Source organism: Macaca thibetana, chromosome 17, assembly GCF_024542745.1.
Source record: "Macaca thibetana thibetana isolate TM-01 chromosome 17, ASM2454274v1, whole genome shotgun sequence".
In the NCBI taxonomy this organism is placed as follows: Eukaryota; Metazoa; Chordata; class Mammalia; order Primates; family Cercopithecidae; genus Macaca; species Macaca thibetana.
Genome location: NC_065594.1, coordinates 89,738,790 through 89,757,461, shown reverse-complemented (window position 1 = coordinate 89,757,461; position 18,672 = coordinate 89,738,790). Strand labels below are relative to the sequence as shown.

The following is an 18,672-nucleotide window of genomic DNA, read 5'->3' as shown; positions in this document are numbered from 1 at the left end:
CCGCCTCCTCCTCTTTCTTTTCCTCCTCCCCTTCCTTCTCTTCCTCCCCCTTCTTCTCTTCCTGCCCCTCCTTCTCTTCCTCCCCCTCCTTCTCTTCCTCCCCCCTCCATTCCTCCTCCTCTTTCTCTTCCTCCTCCCCTCCCTTCCTCCTCCTCCTCCTTTTTCTCCTCTTCCTCCTCCTCCTTCTTCTCTCTCTCTCCCCCCCGCTTTCTATTTCTTCCTCTCTTTTTTTCTAGTTTTGACCTGTGTTCATCCATATTTTGGAAGCATCTGCAGCCTTGTAGGACTGTCTGTGACCAGGTCTCCTCCAAGTTCCTGTTTCACTGTCACAGCGGGGTTCAGAAGCCGTTCGCTGTAACTTTGAGAGCAATGCATTTCTAGAGTGGGGGCTCGCGTGGTCTCCTGCTCTGTTTTCTACATTCCCTTTGGCCATGGGCACTTATCAATGCACCAAGCAAGACTTTCAGCAGAGAAATAAAAAGTATACAAATGGGTGAACTGTTCTGTTTGATCCAACACTCTCTTTCTCTTTTAAGGTTTCCCAGGACTACCAGGCCAACCCGGACCTCCAGGTGAGACTCCTTAGCTGCTTTGTTAGAGCATACTTGCACACCTTCTGTGCTGTGTGTATTCCGAATATATAATTTATCATGAATGTTAGATATTTGCACACAATGGGTAGCAATCTGATTACATCTTTTCTAGTTTTGAAAGCAGAATAGACAAGGGCTCGCAGCCTTTATGCTTTTTGCTTTGTTTTCGATGTTTACATTCTTTTTGTTTTTAATCCCCCTGTTTATTGTTTCATATATTTTTTCCTTTCCAGCTGGTCTAAGTTCTTGCGGAGACCGCTTTTTTCTTTTTTTAGAAACAGACGACACCCCACCCAGCCCACGCCTGGCTCAGGGCAGGGACTTTGTCCACTCCCACTCTCTCTCTTTTCTGTAAAAACTCTAAATCTACCCTTAAAAGCATCCCTTTTGTCTCTTCTTAACTCTTGGATTCTTCGGAATGTGTGACTTCATGATTCCTCGCAGAAGCCTTCTTTACTGTCTACAGCCTTTTGTCTAACCCTTAGTGGTCTCTTAACCCAGACGCTTGATAAAAAGCCATTGAAGTTGCTCTGGCTGGAGGAGTTACCCATGTCCCCCTTCCAAAGTCGCTGTGCTCCCCTCTGTCCAGCCCTGCCCTGGACTCGCCTGTGGCCTTGACCATTGCCTCCGCACCCCAGCTCCCTGACCGTCCTCCTCACTCTAAGGGTCTGAGTTGGCCTCATGCCCAGGGAGTTCCTTCATTTTCCTCTCCGTTAGACGTGCCACCCCTCCTCCTTCACCACTCAGGAAGGGCACACAGTATTTGGCGGAAGCCCACAGGGGCCGCCCATCAGGACCCTTGGCTGCCTTTGGGCACATTGTGCTTGTGGCTTTTCTCCCCGGTGACGGGCTGGATGTCTCAGACTCTGCGCCCCTTCGGTCAGCCCTTTTCCCTCTCCTCTCCATGCTGTTCTTCATTCACACCAAGTCTTCTTGCGTCCCGTTTGCCTCGACTGTCCTTTTCCTCACACTCCTCGTCACAGCCTGATGCTGGGAGTGGAAGCTGTCGCGTGCCTTGCGGGAGCAGCAGAGCTTTCTCCGTGCAGCCTCCTGCAGCACCACGCTCTCAAGCGTCGCGTCCCGGCCTCCGCTCTCCCAGGGGCACGTGGTCTTATCCCTTATGGAGTTACCGTGGCTGAACCTGACCTGATATGTTCACACCTAATGGCTACTTTGACTTCAAACCCTTTTACAGAACCATCTTCTGTGTCCTTCGTTTTAATTTTCTGCTCTTGCCTCTAGATTGCCAACCCAGTGACCATCCCTTTGCTTCAGGTCCACTTTAGCTTTGTTGAAGGACATTTCTATGCCCTCATTCGCCCAGTAGAAATGCAGTGCACCCTCTACAGCCTGTTTTTATATGTTGGGAATACTATTTGCACTGAGGGAAATTCACAGATTTTAATGTCTATATAATGAGTCCCTTGTTCCTTGAAGTTAATTTGTAGGAAACATTTGACTGTTAGCATGAAATGGCCAGACGCCTGCCGGCTGAATATGGTTTTACATGTCTAAAGCAGTTCCCTTTTCAGTGATGATCTGGTTGGATTTTTACCTTGAACAGAGTTAGGAGAATGAGTTTGTGCTGTAGATGCTAAGCGGCCTTGAGGTTATTGATGTGAGCTTCTGTGTGATTGCAGGCCCCCCTCTACCTGGGCAGGCTGGTGCCCCTGGCTTCCCTGGTGAAAGAGGAGAAAAAGGTGACCGAGGATTTCCGGGTGCATCTCTGCCAGGACCAAGTGGAAGAGACGGGCTCCCGGGTCCTCCTGGTTCCCCCGGGCCCCCTGGGCAGCCTGGCTACACAAGTGAGTTCCCTCAGAGATGGTTTAATGTGGTGTCCAAGCAGATGCCAGGGTGCCGGGCAGTCCCAGGCTGGGGGCTGTGACAGTCTCCCACAGCCAGAGTGTAATAGAAAGGCATGGATTCTTCTAATCATTCATATTCCTCTAAGGGAATCTTCACAGAATTAACCATGCTACAAAAAGCAATAGTTAAAATGAAAAAATAAAGCTGGTTTAAAGGAATAAAGAACACGTTAACCAGCTCTGAGACTCCTGGCATCTAACGTTAAAAAGCAAACCTGTTGAGTTATTTATTTTTATTGAAAACAGAATGCATTCTTCTTCATCTAGAGATACAAGTGAATACTAGGACACACACACACACACACACACGCAAACACACCAAAAGCAAGGAAGACAGGATGACACGGGTAAAGATTACATTAGTAAAGTCCAGAAAAGCCAGATTTTATTCCAGAAAAGCTGAACGTGTAACATGGAACTCAATGAAGGTGGCCCTGTGGTCCCAACACAATACCAAAGCAAACTCGAAGATCTCCGAGGATTTAAGCCAACCTGTACAATGGGAGTGTGTTCAGACACCCAGAGCCAGCCTTTGGAACCTGTTCAAAACCAACATGTGCTCTGTGGGGCCCCTGAAACACGAATCCTCTGTGGGGTTGATTGAGAAAGGACTCACAGGCTTCAAGTCCCAGCAAGATTTATTTGCTAGAATTCAAGCACATCTTTATGAAAGGGAGTTCTCATGGATGAGGCCACTGTAGGGGGTTGGGCCAGGGCTAGATAGAGCCATGGATTCCAGCCTGGCAGCTTCGATGGGGAATGTGATCTGCACGAATTTGGGTAGAAGAAAGAACAGATCACACGTGACTTGGGGGAACTTTTCTCCTCTGCTCTTGTGATTGCGTGAAACATGGGAAATGAAGATAAAATATTGCAGTCCTGGAGACACTCAATCCAGAGTCTCCTTTTCTCTGTGTGTCTGAGAGAAGGTTGTGAGACTGACCAAGGGGCTTTGGGTTCCGGATTCATTCAGCGGGGAAGGGAGTGCCTGGGAAGCAGCAGGCAGGGATCTAGCAGTGGTGACAAGACTCAACAGATCCTGCTGTCCTGGAGCAAGCATTCCATGGGGCAGACAGGGGTTACCCAAGACAAGGGAATTCTCAGGAATCCTAGAGATGATAAGAAGTCCAGGGATAAGCATAAGCAGGAGAGTCAACAGAGAGTTCTGGGCGGGGGTAGGGTGGGGCAGGGGAGTGTGGTTTTAAGCAGAGAGATTTACAAAGACATGAAGGGAGTGAGGGAGCCAATGGTGAGGAAATCTGGGAAAAGGACATTCTCTTGGATATTTGTAATTTTGCAAGCGACGAAATATAAACACATATCATGTAAAAATGTGAACTTCACACTCTTGTTAATTGAATGAGATGTGTTGGCTGAACACATTGTAATATTTACTATTCCACATTTTCTAGGTGGCCTTTTTGGTCCATCTAAATTAAGTAATTCCCAATCACAGAGTATTAAGTAATAATTTAGCAATGAGATTTGTATTAAGATTTATAGCGTATGTTAAAGAGGCTACATCTTAAAGCCATTGCTACCTCGGGACCACCGTGCAATGCAGCCATTTCTGCATCTAAGTTCCGCCACTGTGTTCTTGTCTCAAGTGGGTATAGCCAGCTCTAAACCATCCGTGGCTGCAGGTACCACTGCATAAAATGAATTTAAACGGACTTTGGTGAGGATGTACCTTTGTGGTTTTTTTTTTTTTTTTTTTTGGTCAGGGATGTGAAGGGATTCTGGTTGAGCTGAAGCAGACAGGAGTTACGTTCTGGAAAAGGAATGTAACAGTTACATGTCTCTCAATATTCAGGAGCATACATTTCTAGAGTCAAGGAATTAGTACACCCGAGGCTGGCAGGGCTGAGAGATGCGGGTTCTTTCAGTAAAGTAATTTAGGGGCTGCTCTTGGAAACATAAACATGGACTCCAGTTTGTCTAAGACAGATGTGGATGGTGCCGGTTGCACCAAGGTCGAAGGACCAACGAGGAGCCAGGCAGGACCAGAGTCACCAGGAGCAGGTCCCCTAACGGTGGCTGTTGGGGACCAGTGGTGACCCCACTCAGGCTTTCTTACCTCCTGTGCTTTGTGAGGAGAAACTCAGGGAAAGACACATAAGCACGTAAGCAACAAGCAAAGCAAAAGCACTTTCCCCTTGGTTCCTACGCAGCTGAAGCTACCTTGTTCTGCTGAGCTCTAAACCAAGTCATCAAACAAGGTTGGGGCTCCTTTTAGGCATTCCGGTTCTAGCTGGGGTGGGCACGCTGGAAAGTTGACCTTGGTTAATGCATCCAAGCCCGAGGGAGGGCCCCACAGCCCCACTCCACACGCTGGGGCCCTTCTATAGTCGGAGACTTGGGGTGTCCAGGTGACAGCTGGACAGAGACTGACCTGACCATGACTTTGTCATTAGGAGGAGACTCTGTAAGGGGGAGGGCAGGGCCTTCAGCACTGGTGCATGAATGTTAGGATTATGCCTGGGCAGAGATGCTGGATACCAAGTTGTTCACGGTGTCTTTTTTGTTCAAAGATCTTGGGGAAGGAAATATAAACTCCATCCCAATGTGTATCCAAATCGTAAAACAATGAACAATACTGATATTTTTTACTAGAACCTAGGACAGATGGTGTGTGCATTACTGCAGTTTATTTTTATGCTTCTTTACATAAATGATGCTCAGAATTGAATGTGAACAATTTGAGGCATTTCCTCACGGGCAGTCTGCCGCTCTAAGATAATGATTAGTTTTGCTGTAAATTGGGTTATAGGGGGAAAAAAGGAATAAAATTGTTCTAGTCTCAGGTTTGACTTAACAGAGGCATGACCCTGGACAAATCACTTAACTTTCTTGAGCCTCAGTTTCTTCATCTGTAAAATAAGTGATGGTCGGCTCTTCGCAAGATGAAATGAAACAGTGTACAGGACAGGGCTGACGCACCTACAGATACTTCAGAACTTGTGAAATAGCAGTGTTAGCAGTGTTGGCAGTGATGGCGTGGGATGGTGAGTGGGCGGTATGTGGTGTGTGCTGATTAGGTCTTGCACGTGGTTGATAGCTTAAGATTATTTTGAAACAAACTAAAGCTGAATTTCTAACACTTATCAGCCTGAAATATTTGGGTTTTATATTTGAGTTTTATAGGTTGAGTTAGGAGAGGGTAAAAACACCTGGCTATGATCCTATAACTCTGAAAACTCAATTTCAGATGGAATTGTGGAATGTCAGCCCGGACCTCCAGGTGACCAGGGTCCTCCTGGAATTCCAGGGCAGCCAGGATTGATAGGCGAAATTGGAGAGAAAGGTAAGATACTTTGATTTGTTTTAAAATGGTGGTTGCGTCTGTGCATATGATTTTTTCCCACATACTTACTGGCTTTGGAGGCAAGTGAGGGTGGGCGGAGGTAGGGCGTAGGTTCCTTTTATTTGGAACCCCCTTCAAAATCTATTCCTAGAATCAGCATCTTCTGGAACTTAGTCGATGATCTGGGAGGGAAAGGTGGAGACAGCCCTGAAGGTCAGAGTTTTGCCCTTTCTCCTTTCTAAGGACCATGGAGTCAGTCTTGCTACGGTGGGCATGGTCAGCAGATAAAACTCAGACTGATTTGTTCCGCAATCTTTCCATTCAGTGTTTGAGAAGAGACTTCTGTTATCAAAGAATGCTCTTCCCTCCTTCAGGCCAAGTCAGAAATCTGCACATGGAATGCTTACCAATTCTTCCAGTGGTGTTTGCATCGTCAGTGTGAGCAAATCTGCCACTGATGCATTAACCAGCTTCACTCTGGCCTCTCAGTTCCATCTTTAATCTTTCCAAGTGTTTGCCTTACCACCCGCACAGGACACTTATTCTTCAGCCATCCTGGACACAGAGGTGGATTATCACTGCATCAACAGTCCTGTCTTAGAGGGGAATAAGCAATGGATATTCTGGTATTTATATGCCTGTTAGTAACCTGAGAGTAGGACAAATAGGCTGTCCCCCAAATCAGCCCCGCTGTGTACCATTTCTGCCTGTGGATTGTAAACACGTTTTAGTCTTCAAACATGTAAAACAGAAACGATGTGTGGAGAAGTGTCAGCCAGTGTCTTAGAATTCTGACAGCCACGTACGCTGCAGGACCTGAGATGGAAGTGATCTTGGGCGTCCTCACAGGGGTGCCACTGATCTAAGTCAGGGCGCAGTTTGGGTTTTAATGAGTGTCTCCACTCTAGTTACCAGGCTCTCAGTACTTTGTGAGATGGGCTGTTCCATTTTATGACAGATCCAACATCCAGAGGTTCTTCACACTTCAATCTTAGCTGTCCATTCCCCAGATCCTAGGAGAAGCATCTTTCTTCTCGAGTCTTCGCATTCCTCTTTCGACTCCTTCGTCTGCTGGGAATGCACCTCGTCTCCCCACTCACCTGAAGCCTTGCAAACAGACACACCCACGAATGCCCTGGTGCCCAGAACTTAGCTGAGTTCTCAGCTGTGTTGCCCTGTGCCCCTTCCACTGATGGGCTCCTGGTCTGCCTCCTAAAAGAGCTCTAAATGAAACTGTGTGCCTGCTCCCACACTTCAGGGGCATGGCCTACCTGCACTGGCCCTGTTTTACTTCTGACTGAGGGGCGTCCCAGGGCGGAGTGGTCAATAGCAGTGCCCACGTGGGGCTGCCAGCCAGGGCAGGGATGGGAAGAAGATGGCCACACCGCCTCAAGGTCCCTGGCATGGACTTCTCTACGAGCACTTTTTGCCCTGTATTATGCCTGATTTGTACCTAGAAACCAGACATTTTAATATTTAAGACACAGGACTATCTAAGACACTGTAAGATCTCTGAGCTTGGTTTGAAAATCAAGACTTAAGATGTTAGAATTTCCAGAGACGAGCATCTCCTCCCCTCTTTCAGGGCTGCAGTCTCTCTCCTCTTCTGTCCTGGATCACATATGTGTTCTTGCTCTTGTGGCTTCTTGTTCCCAAGTCCACCAACCAGTGAAGTCCATGAACTGGACTAAGCACTCAACGAAAGAAAACGGGGACTAAGGCCTCCATCAAAGAGAAAGGGGATAGGTAGTTTTCACATGACAGACAAAATTACAAAAGTCAAGTCTTCTCAGGCCGATAGGCACAGTTGGATTTCTGGATCACTTTTTGCTGAGGCAGCCCCTGTCTTCTCCCTGGGAAAAGAACTTGGGTCTTTAAGCAGAGTGTCTGTGGTTACACGTGACGCCTGCTGGGGGCAGTGGGCTGTTCACTGACAGAGAGAGACGCGCATGTGACTGCAGTTTCCACCCGTTAGCAGAGAGCCATCTGGAGGAGCTGTTCAGTCACTGAGCAAACCTACGTTTGAATGTAATATGCTAGTGACAGCCTTGCCTTTTTCTGTTCTCTCAGTGCACTGCAGAGACTTCTGGTCACACGTTACATGTAAGCGCCTTTGTGTGTTCTTTTCTAGGTCAAAAAGGAGAGAGTTGCCTCATCTGTGATACAACCGGATATCGGGGGCCTCCCGGGCCACAGGGACCCCCAGGAGAAATAGGTAAGACCCACATGTGAAAAGGACCAGCTCAGCGTTTGCTTTGGTGTGTTGGCGTCTTTCCTGTGGAAGGGATTTCCCTCCATGAAAGGCCCGATTTTCTGCAGCCAGTCCTAGAGCATCATCAGAAGAACGCTGGGCCCCACTTCCAGGGTTTGTTCCCATTGCTGGGAGTGATCAAGATGGCCTCATAAAGATTTCCTAATAAAAGGCAGCAGCATGATCGTTCCCTCCGTGCCACACGTTCTGTTCTCTCACAAGCAGCGAACGGAATTTACGTTTGCCTTTAAGTGGTGCCCGGGTGTGTGGGCAGGAGAGCAGGGGAGGGTGCCGGAAGCATTCCTGCTTCTGGGTGTCCATGTGCGCTGGGCCACATGTTCCCTTTCTGAGTCCATCTTGGGCATTTTAGTTATTACTCTCTTTGGATTATCCAAGCAATCGTCCACTTCCTACACAGATTTTTATGCTGAGTCTTAAGAAAAGGCTTTAAGAAGTGTCTCATGAATGCTGTGTTGCTGTCTTTTTCCCTGTCTCTCATGAAAGGTTTCCCAGGACAGCCAGGGGCCAAGGGCGACAGAGGTTTGCCTGGCAGAGACGGTGTTGCAGGAGTGCCTGTAAGTAAACCTGTCTGAGTTCATGTACATATCATAAGTTGCCACCAAGCACATCAACAGAGTTGTGTCATTTTGCATTTGCAAGCGTAGCTTCTGCCTTGTGTGGGAGCTGGTAAGTGTTGCTGTGTCGAGGGCTCTGGAGGGTCTCCATGTGGCCTTTGTCTCGGGAGGATGCGTAAGACTGTCACCTACAGAGCCCAAACCGCAGCCGCCTTTCTTCTCACCTGGTCGGTATTTCTTTGGCTGCTGCCGACCTGTGTTCAGCTGTGGCTCAATGGGAGTGTGTCCTTCCCGCAGGGTCTCTGGGATTTCTTGAAACAAATGGTGCCACAGGAGCCACCCCTGCGCAGCCACAGTGCAGAGCCAAAGTGCTGTCTTTCTGTGTTACCGGTGCTGGTAACATCACATCAGATCATCTAAAAGCTTGTTAGTCAGTAGGTTCAGCATCAATAGTTTCTATGGAAAGATCAAGGAAAGCAGATCTGTTTCCCTCTGAGGATTTGAAATATGTTTTTATTCTTCTTCTTACAGTTGAAAATTTCTGTTACAACATCTATTGTGTAGTTGTTTTTTCAAATCCATAAATGAAATATCTGGATCACATTAACACGAAACCTTTCAATGGGACAAAATACCAGCTTCTTCGCTTTTCTAGTTTGTTTTAAAAGAATCCATCAAATAGAAGAGCATAATAATAATCTTGAATTTTGAAGGGCATTATTTTCTTGCATATAATCGCTTCTGTTTCTGAAGCTTTTAAATCTCAAGGCATTGTTCCTCTCATACTTTCTTTGTCCTTCTGAGCTTTGCGAGCATGGACTGGTTTCCACAATTCCTTTCATTCCTTTTTTTCTTTTTGTAAGATATTGAAAGTCAGATTTCAGTATTACTCATTTCTGATGTAGCTCTTCAAACTTTTTAATTTTTAAAGATATTGCTGGAAGCTTCTACAAAAGAAAACCAGGGCAAAAGCAAGTTGAAATAGCAATGACCCAGCTGGAATTCAGCAATCATTTTCTGCTTTTGAAGTTAGATCTTGGGCTTTTGCTCTGCAGAACTTCCCTGGTGCCTGGGGAGCTGAGTTAGAAGTTGCAATTGTTTAAAATATATCTAAATAAATTAGAAGTTCAAATAACTGGGTAGCCCTGACTGTAGTGGGGATCAAAGACCGAAGAACTTTGAAGGAAGCAGAAAGGACGTTTTTAACCTCTATCCACCGCCTCATCTCCTGGGTTTTCCTGGTGGACTTCCTGCCTCAACTCTGGCTGAAACGCAGTCCAGACAAACCTAATAAAGATGGAAAAAGAGGAAAGAGGTGAGAAAGGGGGAATATTGAGGAGAGATCATAATATAGAAGAAAAGAAGGAAAACATACAACCCAAATTCTGCTCCTTATGCCTTCATCAGGAGCTCCTTTCTTTCCGTAGATGGAAAAAGTCTCTAAAAACAGATTTATGGGTAAATAATTCAATGGAGAAGTTAGTAATTTTCGTTTTATTGGAAGATGTGTTTGAAGCTCCGTGGTTTAACTGGCTCAGAAATGTGGTTCTCTTACTTTGAATTTGGCCAGAGGCTAAAAGAGATATCCACAAACCAGCACACACGAGAGTAGATTAAAATTTAAAAGCGGTGAAATGCTCTGAGCTTTCATTTGACTTAGACAGCGTATCTGTGACATTTCCTTTTGAAAGGCAAGTGTTTGATTTTTGGGAAAGAATAATGGATCATGAAAGGCCGACTCCCTGAGCAGGTTGATGATGCCCAGGTTGATCTGAGCAGGTTTCATGGTTCCTGGTCCCTGAGAGGATGAACTGAAACTAACACTCCCTGACTTTTCCCACAGTGGCACCACTTTTTAGAGGCAGACAGCATAGGTGTCAGATTTTCTCCAATTAATGCCGCCAATGCTAAATTTTCCAGGCAGTATTTGATTCCTCAGCATTTATTTTCCAGGAGATGGATCAAAAGACCTTTGAACTACTTAGAATCAAGAAGTTCTGTGGCAAAGAAACCACATGAGATGTCCTAGGGTCACCAGTGTCACTGTTTTAAAAACCCAGATTTCTCCCATAAATAGAATGATGGCAGGCAAGGTCATCATTGTTAAAATAAAAAATTATATTTTCTCCCCCTAAGATCACAGTATTGGGGAGCTTTATATTTTTAGGCTGTGAATAATCACTATAAAATAATGTTATGATGTTTCCAGGTTGAGAAAAATGTATATTGGTTATAATTTCTTGCATTGGTATTTTTTAATTGATGAATATTGCCAGGTCAGTGTATACGTCCTCCAGTATCTCTTTTGTTCTGGATGCCAAGGATACAAAGACAGGAAACCTTGGTCCTACCTCCAGAGCCCTGAAATGCTAGTGGAGAGACAGCTCTGCAAATAGACTGTCCTAATGAAGCAAAGTGATTTACAGAATGAAGACCATACAATAGACCAGAAGGCAGCCCGCACCCACAAGAAAGGCTGCATAGAGGAGGCTAATTTTAGCTGGGATTGAAGGATGCATTGAAGCTAATATTAACTCAGAGAAACAGTTTAGAAATCCCACAACACCTTTCAAGTAAATAACAAATTTTCCATGACTCTCTGCTACAATTTCTGGCAGGTGGCTCATAGAAATAATTTGTTGCCTTTCCTGGGACCCAGAGCAAATAGACTGGGTATGTTCCACCTTTCCTGAGTAGGTCCAAGTAAAGTGTCCCAGGTCATAAGGGGCATTAGAGCATGGGGCCAGCTCAGACCACCAGTAGCCGTCCATGAGAAGCTTCTGCCATGACAGGAGCGTGCTGTGTCAGCACCATCTGATCTGGCAGCTGCTGGCCAGTGGTGGCTGTTGAGTCTTTGAAATGCAGTCACTGCTGGGTACGGTGGCTCACGCCTGTAATCCCAGCACTTTGGGAGGCCGAGGCGGGCGGATCACCTGAGGTCGGGAGTTCGAGACCAGCCTGACCAACGTGGAGAAATCCCGTCTCTACTAAAAATACAAAATTAGCCGAGTGTGGTGACGCATGCCTGTAATCCCAGCTACTCGGAAGGCTGAAGCAGGAGAATCTCTTGAACCTGAGAGGCAGAAGTTGCAGTGAGCTGAGATGGCGCCATTGCACTCCAGCCTGGGCCACAAGAGCAAAAATCCGTCTCAACGAAGCAAAACAAAACAAACAAAAAACGAAAACAAATGCAGTCACTGTGACGGAGGAACTGCATTTTTGTGTTATTTAATTTAACTTTCCAAGTCATATTGAACAGCGCAGAGAGTTGCCACATACTCTCTCTGTACTTTTGGAAGCCTGCTTGACAGGATTGGGCCAGGAGTCAGTGCATTGTGGTTGGCATGGAAGATGGAAACGGGAAGAAGAGCAGCTTCTCCCGTTCCTTAGCCTGCAATTTTTTAGCTCTTAGGAAGCAATTCAGGCAGGAATGCAAGTCAGCCCCATTTAGGTTAGTCCCATATTTGCAGTTTGTTTGACTTTGAGCAGGACAAAGAAGTCCTTCAAGCCTCACCTCTCCTGCTGTGTAACGGGCAGATTTTACTAACCATACCTAACTCTCCTTAGCACTCCAGGGGCACAGGCATAAGATACAAGTTTTGCAGCTGGAAATGCATAAATATGGATCCCAGTTCCAGCACTTTCTGGCTGGTTAGTCTTGGATCTATCACCTCACTTCTTTGAGTATCAGCTTCTTCCTCTGCTATGTCCTGGTTTCCATGCTTTCCTTGCAGAGCTGCAATAAGGGTCAGAGATGCTATAGAAAGGGTCGTAATGCCTAGCAGGCTGGTAAGCAATACTCGCCATATGTTCAATCTAAAGATTGGGCAAATGTTGGTCTGTCCTTGGTCTACCAACTCCCTCCTTTGAGAAGCACATAGTATATGCACACACAGAAGCGTGTGCATGTGAGTGATTCATATATATCTAAGAACCTTTTGAAAGGAAGTTTATGAAAAAGAATTCACATTAAGTGAATTGTGCCAGAGTTAAAATTCTGCCAAGTCAACAGGGAGTTTGAAGATGCCTTTCTCAGGCCTAAATGAACAAGTAAAAGGGACAATTACTTGAAACCTTTTCTGTGTTTTTTTTTTGTGTGTGTGTGTGTGAAATCCAAGTCTCAGGATGCTGGAGGAGAAACCATTGTGGGTATGGGTATTCTTTGCAGATTTAACTTTCCGGGAACTGAGCAATGTTCTAGTGTGAGTCTCTTGGGAAAGTCAGTTTGACTCTGCTGACTCGACATAACTTATTATAGAGCTGGCCCGGTGCCCACTCCGAGTTTCCTCTCTCACTGGTGCCCTGGAAGTCCTTATCTCTTCTGGAATTCTGGGCATGAGCATAAAAGGAAACCTGTTCAGTATTCACAGGAGTATTCAGCACTGGCCAGGAGGTGCTGACGGGTGGCTCACTGAGCCCAGAAGCTGGAGAAAAGGCTTCTGCGTGCCGGTGGGGCTGAGGCAGCAGGCAGAGCTGAGGACAGCGATTGTGCTTTGAGTCTGTCCATGACTGAAGCTGCATAATGAACCACACGTCAGTCAGCACCTCCTGATAGGTGCTGTGTGCTCCTGTGAATGTTGAGCAGTTGTTAGGGAAAGAAAGCTCCCTGAGGAGAGCTGGGTGCCCCAAGCCACACTGTAACTCCCTCTGCCCCATCCAGGTCTCTGTTTGAAATACCTAATTAAGATAAGTGTTTTTGTTAAAAACACAAGAAGTGCAGCAGACCAGGGCTTTGTCACAGAGCTCCTGGCTTGCATCTAGAAAATGAATGATGAGGTGTGAATGCATGACCATTTTCAAGAAGGCGGCTTCTTGATTCTGTGGTTGCCTGTGTTACAGTCACACTGGTGTGCTTCATGGATGGGTTCTTCTGTGGATCACAAAGCTTTGTTCTTATAGGGGCCTCAAGGTACACCAGGGCTGATCGGCCAGCCAGGAGCCAAGGGGGAGCCTGGTGAGATTTATTTCGACCTGCGGCTCAAAGGTGACAAAGGAGACCCAGGCTTTCCAGGACAGCCCGGCATGCCAGGGAGAGCGGGTTCTCCTGGAAGAGATGGCCGTCCGGGTCTTCCTGGCCCCAAGGGCTCGCCGGTATGTTTACCTCCAGTCTTTGAATGTGCATTTTACAATGTGGATCTGCAAAGAATCAAGAAATGAGTAATTTGAATCATATCTATGTATTTCTATCTCCTTGATGATGGCACAAATGAACTTGTTTCATGGTTCATGGAACAACTTAAGTCTATAAACCTAGGCATTGCCAGTTATTATTGACAAATAATTAGATGATAACAGATCAGTGTCTTCTGATGCATTTGAGGGAACAGAACAGATGTGTTTGTGTATCTTTTTGCTTTGGATAGGAGGTGAAATCTGAAGTTAATAGTATTCATGTCATTGTTTTCAAAAGATTCCAGGTATCAACATCTCGTTCTCTAAAGTATCTCCCTAAGTAGATGAGGGAGGGAGAATGCTCATCTAAGGGAGAAGAATGCTGGTTTCACTTATTAACTACAAGGTGGCCCTCCTGGGAGGGTAGATGAAGTAAATAATAGTGTGAACTAGTGAACTCTAGTACTTATTGACCACAGATGTCAGAAGAATGTGATAAGGACAGGGTGTTGGTTTGTCTCTGGTAACAGTGTCTTTTTCCTCTTCTCACGTCAGGGTTCTGTAGGATTGAAAGGAGAGCGTGGTCCCCCTGGAGGAGTTGGATTCCCAGGCAGTCGTGGTGACACCGGCCCCCCTGGGCCTCCAGGATATGGTCCTACTGGTCCCATTGGTGACAAAGGACAAGCAGGCTTTCCTGGAGGCCCTGGGTCCCCAGGCCTGCCAGGTGAGGCCTGAGAAACTCCTGGTGCAACATGAAATTGTAAACGGAGGCGGGCGCAGGCACCTCAGGTGCACACAGAGTCCCGGGGCTCGCATAGGCTGGGGCTCACGCTTGGCTTTGATTCTTCCAGGAGTTCGGGTGGGACCTGGGCAAGCCTTTAGCCTTTTGTGCCTTCCTTTCCTCATGTATGTGATGGGCCAGGTAATATGCAGGTTCTCCCTAAAAAGAACTTGGGTTTACAGTCCTCATAAGTAAGCATACAGCACACACCAGCTAAAATCAGCCTTTACGTAGAAGTCACACCGAGGTCAAGTCATTTTCCTCTCCTTACCCATTGGACTTTTCCCGATGAGCAGCCCATTTTGGCTTCTGTGTAGCCCGAGTGGTGTGATCTCCACTTCTTCACAGTAGGCAGACGCCTGTGAACGGATTTACAGAGGCCGCACAGCGCAATGGCGATTTCATTCCACGGTGGTTTTAGTTGTCTGCTGTTTTCTGAGTGAATCACACACGAAGCTCTATGCTGAGCATTGACAAGACGTGGTCAAAACCACAGATGTGGTCCCTGCCCTCTGGCACAGCCTGTTCAGAGGGTTTCCAGAGAACCGGTAGCAGGGATGAGTGTGGACTCCCTCGTCATTCTCCTCTCCCATGACTTGCTTATTTCAGGGCCAGTGGGAGGTGGGTGTGGCGCTGGGCCTTGCACACAGCAGGTGCTAATAGTTGATTAGCTGACTGCGATTCCCAGTAGACATGGAGCACTCCTTGTGCTCCCATAATGAGAGCACAATCCCATAATGAGACGAGGAGAGGCCAGGAATGCCTTGTGTGTAGATGAGGGAAGTAAATGCACGTTGCTAGGAAACATTCAGAAAGTTGTAAAAGTGAGTGAAGGGACTTAAAGTGATTAAAAATACATAACTAGTAAACCTTAAAAAACATAGTTATTTATAAAGTAGCTGGTGCCAGGCGTGGTGGCTCACGCCTGTAATCCTAGCCCTTTGGGAAGCCAAGGTGGGCAGATCACCTGAGATCAGGAGTTCGAGACCAGCCTGGCCAACATGGTGAAACCCTGGCATGTGTAATCACAGCTACGTGGGAGGCTGAGGCAGGAGAATTGCTAGAATTCAGGAGGCAGAGGTTGCAGTGAGCAACCATTGCAGCATCGCACCATTGCACTCCAGCTTGGATGACAGAACAAGACACTGTCTCAAAAGCAAGCAAACAAACAACACACACAGACACACACAGTCCAGTTCCTAAGCATTCCGGCATGGGAAATGTCAGCCAGCGTTTGATGGAAGCCCAGGTGTAGTGTGCTAACATAACTGTTGCTCTTATCCTTCTCCCTGCTGTGTCATCAGTGAGTCCTTAGCATCAAGTTCTGACACCGTTGATGGCTGTTCTTTGTTCAGAAGGGTCCCAGAAATGTCTCTTTTATGACTCCGTTAGAGGTAGGGTGATACCAGGTTTGATGGAGGAGGACTTTGGTGAACCAGGCATAGGGACTTCTGATCACTTTCCCTTGGGTCTCTTGATTCCACAATCAACAAATCAAGTGCCGTCTTTGTGCTTGTGACATCTGCAGGTTTTCGGAGCTGTTGAAGGGAATTAGCCTTTCTTTTGGCGAGAAACTACCATCAGAGAAACCAGCTGGAGTATTAACAAATATACACTAGCAGATGGGGAAGAAGGCTTCTGGGGAGGGGGGACAGGGCTGTTGATCCTCTGCCCACAGCTGTAGGGATCCTTGGCCATGCGGACCCAATTAGCTTCGAGATCAGAAAACAGACGTCTTTAATCTGCCAGAGCTGTGTTTAACTGTGGTGATCATAAAAGCCTGGTGCCCAGGGGTGTGTGTCACCAACAGCAGGTATTTCCTAGGGTCAGTCAGTTGATGTTTCCCACAGTCTATAGCTAAAGAATGTGCTGGCTGTTCTGGGGAGGCCCTACATAGCTTGAATCCTTACAAGGTATACGAAGATTCGGTGTATACATTCTTGAAGGGGAACCCTTTAGTCCTTTCTTAACAGCAAAACCCTGACACTCCAGTGGCTCTCCTAGGTATGAGTGCCCAGGGGACTGGGGCTGTGCTTCCTGGCTTGGGAGGAAGGATGGTTTTGCCTGTGCTGCTCAAGTGAGCACAGAGCTCTCCAGCTGCACCATTACGGATAATGAATCACTTGTAATCACCTACAGATCATGTTGTTTGGATAATTTACAACCAAAGGAATGTAATTTAGGTTAACCTCAAAGCAACTTAGATTTTGGTAAATTGAGAGAGAACAGCAAAAGTATTTTGACTTTTTGAGACCGACTCACTAAGAAATCACCGAAAGTCATCTCACATGTTGTTGTTGTAGATTTTTCAGCTGCTTGTGACTCTTAATTGTGGACTCTTAAGGGATTCTTATATCTAACAAACATCTTGGTCATTTTGGACATGCGTTTTGGGGAGAAGCGTAGCTCTCTGTGAAAGATCCTAGAAGCACTGGGGGAAGAAGTGGAGAACGCAGACAGAGGCTCTGCTCTCCGCGCAGGAAGAAGTGGAGAACAGACAGAGGCTCTGCTCTCCGGGCACTCGTGGTGCTGGGTGGGATGTGGTACGCAGCCCACCCGCTGCGTGTCCTCGCTCTGTTCCATGTGGTCCCCATTCCTTCATCTTTTGTCTTTGCTTTTTTTTTTTCCTAGGTCCAAAGGGTGAACCAGGAAAAGTTGTTCCTTTACCAGGCCCCCCTGGAGCAGAAGGACTGCCGGGGTCCCCAGGCTTCCCAGGTCCCCAAGGTACGGTTGGAATTCCGGCTCACCGGGACACCACAAGAGTTTCCTCACGTTTTTCTCACGCTGACCGTTGGTCTTTCTCACCACAGGAGACCGAGGCTTTCCTGGAACCCCAGGAAGGCCAGGCCTGCCAGGAGAGAAGGGTGCTGTGGGCCAGCCAGGAATTGGATTTCCAGGGCCCCCTGGCCCCAAAGGTAACCCTGCCAGATGGATGCGAGCCTTTGGTCTGCCTGTGACTTCCCTGAGAAAAGAGGGGGTAGTAGACATAAAAACACCACAGAAGCTGGTGACTGCTGTTCAGGGAGGCTTTCTGAGGAGCCCAAGCAGTGCTGAGCACAGCGATTTCAGGCGCTTCTATGCAATAGCTGCCTTGTAGTGTAGGGATTGGTTGGGAAGATGGGACGCTAAGGCTGTGCAAGCTGCATGGACACTGCCACCAACGGCGCCTGCTGAAACCCACCTTCCAGGTGTTTGCTTTTATCTGTGAGGAAGACTTGCAGTCCACCTGAACACAGCCAGCGTGGGTTGGGAGTTGCGGGAGCACCCAAGGGGAGGTGCAGGGAGTTGTAGGGAGGGGACTTTGCTCCGAGGGGAGGAGTCCTATGGGTGTTAGAGCCGTCACTTCCTGCTGAAGTGACACTGGAAGGAGGTAAGGAGGGAATTTCTTTTTTCCCTGCTTTTCACATTTCTTAGGTCTACTTGTCCTTCAGGTAGACTCTGATCAACACACTTGTCATCACATCCTTCTGTTCAGGACTGAGGAGAAGGTGCTGTGAGCACAAAAGGGATGTATTGTATAAGGAAGTTTGTCTTTGTACAACACACCATGCAGTCAAACTTAGGTTGAAATCTCCTCCAGGCTCCCAGGCTTCCTACCCAGCGGCTCCAGGCCCCATCCACCCTTACTGCTGTAGGCTGCTAGCTTGGAGAAAGGAGACGACAGCCCCTTTCCTCTGACAGCCACGCAATGCCCACCTACACCACGGCTGCTTCCCTCAGGCTGGGCAGGCAGCAGAGCGTCCGTGTTCAGGGCGGCCAGGCACTGAGGCCTCGCCACACTCACGACTCCCTCACATTCCCCCATTGCCTCACGCAGTGCCTCCTTCACTAGAGACCATGGCCCGTCTGACATGGAGTTGCTTGGCTTTGTGGCAGAAAGGAGGACAGCCACTCTAGGTCACACCCTATCTATGCAGCAGCCCTACAGCGGGTGTGATTCGGGCCTGTGCCATTGCAGACTTACAAATTACTGGACATCAGAGACCTCAGCGTTGCATACAAAGGGTCTGAACGAGTGGCTGGCCAGCTTCACGGCCCATCAGAGCTTCCAGGGCGGGGCACAGACAGTGGGCTGGTGTCCTTCAGTGACAGATCCTGTGGGATCTTGAAAAGTGGGCCTGCCTTATAGGTCCCTGGGGTCTGCATTTCTGATGAGATGATGGTGCCCCTGCCCCTCTAACCACACCTTGA

The 18,672-nt window shown here is 47.4% G+C and overlaps 1 protein-coding gene across 1 annotated transcript in view; it reads left to right on the top strand.

Annotated features, from left to right (window-relative positions):
- COL4A1 (collagen type IV alpha 1 chain) overlaps positions 1 to 18,672 on the top strand; it is a 153,839-nt gene that overhangs the window by 101,869 nt on the left and 33,298 nt on the right. Inside the window, exons 20-28 of the mRNA XM_050766582.1 lie at positions 537 to 572; positions 2,234 to 2,398; positions 5,667 to 5,762; positions 7,894 to 7,977; positions 8,518 to 8,588; positions 13,488 to 13,679; positions 14,256 to 14,424; positions 17,113 to 17,205; positions 17,292 to 17,396. Of these exons, the coding sequence (XP_050622539.1) occupies positions 537 to 572; positions 2,234 to 2,398; positions 5,667 to 5,762; positions 7,894 to 7,977; positions 8,518 to 8,588; positions 13,488 to 13,679; positions 14,256 to 14,424; positions 17,113 to 17,205; positions 17,292 to 17,396 (1,011 nt within the window). The remainder of the gene's footprint in view (positions 1 to 536; positions 573 to 2,233; positions 2,399 to 5,666; positions 5,763 to 7,893; positions 7,978 to 8,517; positions 8,589 to 13,487; positions 13,680 to 14,255; positions 14,425 to 17,112; positions 17,206 to 17,291; positions 17,397 to 18,672) is intronic.